The 7,460-nt window shown below is 45.6% G+C and overlaps 1 protein-coding gene across 1 annotated transcript in view; it reads left to right on the top strand.

The window, feature by feature from the left end:
* Positions 1-6,771, top strand: part of CD81 (CD81 molecule) — a 153,983-nt gene extending 147,212 nt beyond the window's left edge. The window contains exons 6-8 of the mRNA XM_019519729.1: positions 1,703-1,786; positions 2,451-2,543; positions 4,542-6,771. Of these exons, the coding sequence (XP_019375274.1) occupies positions 1,703-1,786; positions 2,451-2,543; positions 4,542-4,604 (240 nt within the window). The 3' untranslated portion in view covers positions 4,605-6,771. The remainder of the gene's footprint in view (positions 1-1,702; positions 1,787-2,450; positions 2,544-4,541) is intronic.
* The last annotated feature ends 689 nt before the right edge of the window (positions 6,772-7,460 follow it).

The following is a 7,460-nucleotide window of genomic DNA, read 5'->3' as shown; positions in this document are numbered from 1 at the left end:
GGCTATCAGTATCGGCCCCCAAAATCTCTAAGTGCACCCCTGTTTTTTTCTTGATGGTTGGCCAATTAAAGTTTGAATAAAACAGGGAGGAAAAGGGTGGCCCTCATATTACATTTGTTAAATTGCCTGGCTCCTCTTTTTAGATTTGTCTAGGTGTGAAGACTTGTGTTTCTCTGCAGCCCCTGCAATTATATGTCAGTTACAGGTGATGGGTCTTGAGCGGTCAAACAGGATGCTTAGAGGCATTGGTTACCAGACCTGTCTTTGGGTATTTGTTTAGCAGTGGGGCAAATTTGCAGTAGCTTGCACTGGTGATGGTCTTTTTACAAAACTGCGGACATACATTGAATGATTGAGACATTTGTAATACCTTAAACACTGGATGCCTGTTTTGAAAAATGTGAGCATGTCCCATACAGGACGTCTTTCCTGTACCTTTTAAAGGTTTCTCTTGAGATGCATATGTAGTCTTTTATCTTCTTTAGTTGCTAGTTCAATTGAAATGCATATGTAGTTTCCTTGCCTTCACTGGCTCAGCCTTCTCTTTGGCTTCCTTAGCTTGGAAATACACATGTGATGAGTGTGTCAAGTCTCTAACAACAATTTTAACCATCACTTTTATTATTTTATGTCATGGGTCTGGTATTGGGTACCTCAGGCTCTAATGTATCATAGTACTTAATATCGGAAGGGACCTAAACAGATCATTAGGTCCGACCCCCTGCCCTGGGCAGAAACAGGTGCCAGGATCATATCGCCTCAGCCAAATATCTGTCTCAATGCCTAATAGGTTACAAGCCATTAGTGGAGTTTGATTTTCTTGTGGTAGTCTTGTTACCACAACCCAGTCTTTTCCAAGCCATTGTCTTGCATTTTTGTGCAAGAGACACTGTCCAAGCTTTCAGTTTTCATATGCAGTACCCATGGGTCAGGAAATCTGGCACCAGGGAGAATACCTCTACCCTTCCCCGCTGCCAGATTTCCAAGCCCCACATGGCAGATCAGAGCTGGGCCACGCCCCCTTCCCTCTGCACAGTGGGTTTGGGGCTGGAGCAGGCCCTGTCCCCCCGCATGGCTGGATTAGGCCCAGGTCATACCACCTTTTCCTTCCACCCTCTCTTTACTTGCAGGGCTAGTTTGGGGCTAGGCTGTAAGTGGCTGGATTAGGACTGGACTGCCCCTTTCCCCTCTCTGCACAGCTGTATCTGTGCCTGCTGCAGGGGCCAGATCTGGACCACTAACCATATTTGGCTTATGGACAGATCAGGCACTACTGAGCAAAAAGACTGAGTACCATTGGACTAGATCATTTAGAAGGAGCCCTATAAAATCTGGCCCACACCAAGATGAAGTCATTTTTGTTATTTTTCTGCATCCCAGGATTCAGGTAAGTGCAATTGAATGGAAGTTCAGCTCAGATGAATTCTTCTCAACATGTCCTCTGCCGAGTAGGAAACAGGCTCTGGCTGTGACTCTTCCAGGTTGGGAATGAACATCTGGGATTATTATATTCAGTTACTATCCTGCTTGTAAATCAGAAGTTTAATTTGGAGGCTGGATTCTCTCTATGCAAGCCAAACTGATTCCTGTGATGTTAGAAAATATCCAGCAAGAACAGGCTGGGCCCAATGAGTCCATTGTCTCCGAACCTCCTTAGACAAATATCTGCATCTTGCTAACACTGTGTTTTTACTATGTGCAGCTGGATTGCTGTGGTACAAACCTTGTGGAAAGCACGTTCACCCAGTTTGTCAGGGACGACATATGCCCAAAGAAGGAGAACCTGGTAAGGCCTGCTTCTCTCCTTGGTATGGTGTTGGGTGAGTGCAGTTCCACAGAGTCCCTCTATACTTTTGTGACACACCCAGAAACTCGCCCCATTAGGCTGAAGGGATTACTCTATCTCCTTGGTGGAGAAGTCAACCCATTCACAACAAAGGGGCAGACAGTAGCAGGGCATCAGGCAACTACCCCTCCCTTGGCCTCTGGGAATCAGACCTCTCTGCTAGCCAGGAGAGGGCAAGTAAGTAGGAAGGAGTGGGGCTCAGGAATTCCTCAGCACTGGGAATCCTGCTGGAGGTAGAGGGGCTATTTAGCAATGCAAGCAACTGCCACAGAAAGGCAGAGCCTGGGTCCCTACTTGCTGAAATGCTCTTGCGCTCCAGGGTCAGGAAGACTTTAGCTGGATGTTCCTTAAGATTTCACTGTGGCTGTACTGAATATGCCCATCCCTGCCACTTCCTGTCCAGTCTGAAGTGCTGTAACATAGCATGGGATGAAATCAATTGGAGTTCGGTCACTAACTTCATCCAGGGCCATGTTTCATGGTCTAGGCATATGCAGGGAGTAGCCAGAAACCCCACATTCTGCTGCTTTATGTATAATGTTTTGCAGTGCATAGGTAGAGATGAGGCTGGCTGACATGCATTCTCCCACTCTTTGTACAACAGGTATACAGCAACTGTCACCAGAAAATTGATGAGCTCTTCTCTGGGAAGTTGTACCTGATTGGTATTGCTGCCATTGTGGTAGCTGTAATCATGGTAAGTGAGAAATGTGATGTGACATACTAGAGTTCAGGGGCAGGGGATTTGGTTTTAAAAATACCAGATAACCTTTTTGTGCCAGTAAAGCAAGCATTGGGTTAATTCAGGCATGGTGCAGGCAGGGGGTTAAACAGCGGATCCCACAGAAATGCAGAGGAGTTTCCCAGTACTGACCTACAGCTTCTATTCCCCTTCTCCTTAGCCAGGTTACTGTTTAGTCCAGGTTGGGAGAGAGCAAACCGTCTCTTTCCCACATCTGTGCTAGTGCACCTCAGCCCTATGCCTTCTGAGACATGCATCTGTGCCAAGCTGAATGGTGGCTCTGTGATAGTCTTCAGCAATCCTGAGACTAAGGCAAGAGGTATACAAGATTAGCTTTGTTGTAAACAAAACTACTTTTAAACTCAAGCTTCTACTTGCAAGGAAATGTACCATAATCTTCTGAGCCACCTTGACCAGATCAAAACTGTTGTAGTTCTTGGATTGGAGAATACTGACTCATAAGGCTTCCAGCTGGAAGGAGTTAGCTTTCTTTCCCATAGTGAACTTTCTGGTGAGCTAACCAGTAACATACTGCATCTTTCCACATCTCTGTGCCTGTTGTGCTTGGACTGGGCCAGGCAGTAGGGCCATGCGAAACAGCAGCGTTCCGCTTAGACTTCCGTTTCAATGGAACAGTTTTCGTTTCAGGTTCCATTTAGTTTCGAAATCACTGTTCTGTTCAGTTTCATCGAAACAGTTTCGCTGTTTCAACGCTGTTTCAAAGTTTCACCCATAACCTATAATGGGGAAGCACGAAACAGCCTATGGCGTTGTCATTTCTTGCCTGATTCCAATGAAACTTGCAGGGATGGTAGCCCCGTCTGAGGGCATAAAGCCTGCCACATTTCAAGGAGATAGGTGTAGGGGTTTCTAGGAAACTGCACCTCAAGCTGCTGACTAGCAGGAGCTGGGGAGCAGGAGCAGCATCCTGTGATCTGGCAAGCAGATTGCGGGCCTGCATCCCCAGGAGGAGTCTGGTAGAGCCCCTGCAGCCCTCCTGGCAATGCCCCTGATCTGCCTGTTGGATGACAGGATGCTGCTCCTGCTACCTGAGACTCCTCCCCCAGCCAGGCTTTTTCCCAGCACTGGGCACGGAGCCCAACAGAGGGAAGTGCCTCCCACCACCGGATTCAGCTCCCAGTGGCTTGCAGCCCTGTGAAACTCAGCCCGGTAGCAGGAGGTGGAGCGCAGCACTGGTTCTGCCTGCCTTCCACCGCCAGGCTGAGACCCATGGGGCTGGCGGACGTGATTGGAGCACAGCCCGGCAGTGGGAGGTGGGTAGAGATGGCACTGTGCTCCCAATAGGCTCTGCCAGCCCCACAGAGCGCAGTCCGGCGGTGGGAGGTGGGGAGACATGGAGCCACATTGGACTGCGGAGCTGCTCGGAGCGCAGCACTGGCTCTGCCTGCCTCCCACCACCTTGGTGGCTGCTTTGAAATTCAAAACGTTTCAAAACTTTCAAAGCATTCCGACTGGCCTTGTTTCGTTTCGAGGCTGTTTCAAAGCCCTTCGTTTCAATTGCGCTGTTTCGAGCTGGAAATGAGTCAAAACAGCGTCAAAACGAAACAGCCAGCGAAGCTTCACACACCCCTCCAAGGCAATAATATAGCTTGCCTTTCCTCATCCATTCCAGTTCCTGTTTTCATGAGCGCTCAGCTGTCTGATGCAATAAAGACACCAGAAGTATGGCTCCATTTAAAAACAAACAAGTGGGGGCAGGCATAGATGGGCAGAAGAAAGGTAGGTGATGTGTAGAAGAAGGGTAGATGTGTCCTCAGCCTGAGTGAATAGCAGTGAAAAGGCCAGAAACTCAGAGATGGAGGGAGGGGAGACCCAGGAAAAGCATAGTGGAGCATTGTGGCTGGAAAGAGAAGACAGCAGGTGGGAAGAACATGAGGTCATCAAGACGTTTATAAATCAGAGCCTTACCAGTGATCTTGTCTCCCCACACAGATCTTCGAAATGATCCTGAGCATGGTATTGTGCTGTGGCATAAGGAACAGCTCTGTGTACTGAGAAGTGGAGAGCTGCAGGGGGAGGGGTGGGGATGATGGCGCTAAAGGAACCCCAAGTGCCACCACATGACCAGGAGACATTTCAACAAACGACAAAACCATGTATATAACTACTTCCAATATTACCGTACAGTACTTATCATTTTTACTTTTTTTTTTTTTTTAAATAAATAAAACCTTCCCGTATCCTTGTGGCTGAGTTAGTTACACATCAGTTTTGTGTGGTAGTAAAAATTACTGTACCAGCAAGTCTGGCCCTTTACCCTTCACATTATTTTGGCAATGGTGCTGGTATAGAAGAGGAACAGAGCAGAAGGCTCCTAGTTTGTTGTGAAGATGATGGACACCTTTGCCTTGTTTTTTTTTTTTTCTTTAAAAGCTGATGTTTATAATAATTGGAAACTGAAGCAGGGTTGTTGCTCTTCTCATTTCCCACTCCCCCTCCCACCAGCCCAACCCCTGGCATTTCTTAGTTGCTTACAGACAAATTTGATTTGCTGTTGCAAACTGATAGATGTGAGAGGCCAGGGTATAGCCCGATAGCTGAGATGCATCACAGAGGGACAGGGTGAAGATAGATTGCTTCTGTCAGGCCCATTTGTTTTGCTAGGTACACAGGTGACTTGTTAAGCAAAGAGTTATAATTTTAAGCTATTAACCTTTCTTGTTCTCCCCAGGAGGTTGCAACTCTTTTAAATAAACAAATTGACTCATTCATTTGGGGCTGAAAGTGTCTCACAGGGTCACAACCTGGGAGTGAGTTCATAGGCCTAAAGTCTTCAAATTCCAGAAGTGACTGAATGCTTCTTTGCAGTCCGATTGCATGGAGTGGCAGGAGGAGGGGGTAACTTCCACTCAGGTGCTGTGTTCATACTTTAAATGAACACTTATGTACGTATGATATTTTGAAAAGGATAAAAAAAAAATAAAGGTATAGGGTCTAGGCTATAAAAATCCTCCACAAAGCTTCAGCAAGATAATTGGAGGGGTTCTCCATTTATTTCAGAACTAATTTTTATATTTTCATCATAGCTCTGTTTGCACCATTTTGCTTACTCAAGGTCCTCTTGTAACTATGCTGTCATTCTCCCAGAAAAATGCCACATCCTGATAGTTGAAATACATAAATAGATAAAGGCTATTTTAAAAATCCTTCTTTTTTAAACCGACATGAAGCATTGGAAACCAACTCCTTCAAGACAAGAAGTGTAGGATTTAAGGAGGCATTGGTTTAAATACTGTTGTGCCCTCTTGTGCTTTGGTTGAAACCCAAGCTAAATGTTCCCAACCAAATGTGTGTGGCCTTTATTGTATGCCAATCTATCTAGCTAACAAGAGAGCTGTTGCCATGTACATAGAGGGGAAAGGGTGCCCCAAATTCTGTGTAATAAAGCTAGTATGTGTCTCTAAAAGATGCTCTATATGTATAGATATATAGATATATATTTTTAAGTAAAGCTTTTCCCTTACCCCTTTTGGCACTTGAGCTGGAAACTTTAGTATCTTTCAGCTATTGACTGAGCAGAAAGCAGAGTTACTCACCCCCCAGCCTGATTATGATGTGAGATTTTTTCCATACAGGCATGCTTCGAGCACCCTTCTGTTCTCTGGATTGTGCTTTGTTTTAAACTTGCAAATCCGAATTGGGGGGAAGAGAACTGTGTTCTTCCCAGGCTAATACACACCCTTCCAATGTGCTACTAGTATAAACAATGAAGGACTCCTACAATGAGGCAACTTGATCAATCCAGCGTCTTTCTCCCTCCCCCTTCTTGCCCCTTGCCTCCATAGCATGTAGGGGCTTTCAAAATATTGATATATTAAATTGTGCTAGTTCACAATCCAGGAAGAAGGTGTCTCAGAGCCTTGATTGATTGGGCATTGGACAAGATGTAATTGAGCCTTAGAAATAGCCTTAAAGCAACACTACCCCGAATGTCTATTTTGCATGCTTTGGAAACAAAAGCAGGTTGTGCACCAGGTCCCCCCATTCCCCTACCCCAGCGTAGATTTTTCAGGTTATCTCCTTGATACGTGGCTAGATGTATACTGTTATGCATCAATCAAGCATGTGTTTACATATGTGTACATCAGGGTTGTTAGCATACAGAATGGATGTGTAACTTGCCACCTTTTTGTCGACTGTTGATAAATGTGTATAAATATGCCATTAAGCATTTCAGTTGTTTTTCCCCCCATATACCATATATTTTGATATTGTTCAGTATTCAGCTGATACTATGTACATAGCCAGAGCTCTGTTTGAAGATTCACTGGGTCTTTCTGCAAAGAAATATAGTTCAAGCATGTTCTTGACTGTTATCACTTTAAAGTACTGGAACTGTCCTTTGCTCTAGCAGGTAGGAGGAGGTGACTATGGAGGGTTATAGCCCAAGAAGTATCTTTGGTCAGCACTATTCTGGGCTCACTGAATTTTGTCAGAGTAACAGAGGGTAACTGGTCATATCTATAATTTCAGGGGTTACCCATGAATTGTTATCTACCTGTGCAGCCTCCCACCAGAGAGAACAGGTCCAATGCAGCTGCAATGAGAGGAAGGGCATCGTTTAATAGAGAGGCACCGGGGGGGGGGGGACAGAAAAAGGCTGTAGGATAAACTTCACTGGGTGATGTTAATAATTTGGTTGTTTCCCTTCCCATTGTTAAAGGTATTCCTGTGTCTCCTAGCTTGGGGCGGGAGAGGGCAGTGAGAGCAGGCAGAGGGGCAGATGAGAAAGGAAAGGAGATAGATGTAGCAGCTTTCATGCTTAAAAATGGCCGAATAGTTGAGAAGTGGCTAAAGCAACTGATTTGGTATTCTCTGTCTGAACTGCTGATAAGGTGGATATGAGTAGGA

Source organism: Gavialis gangeticus, unplaced genomic scaffold, assembly GCF_001723915.1.
Source record: "Gavialis gangeticus isolate Ggan-Ray unplaced genomic scaffold, GavGan_comp1, whole genome shotgun sequence".
NCBI lineage: Eukaryota > Metazoa > Chordata > Crocodylia > Gavialidae > Gavialis > Gavialis gangeticus.
This window is presented reverse-complemented; position numbering and strand designations above follow the sequence as displayed.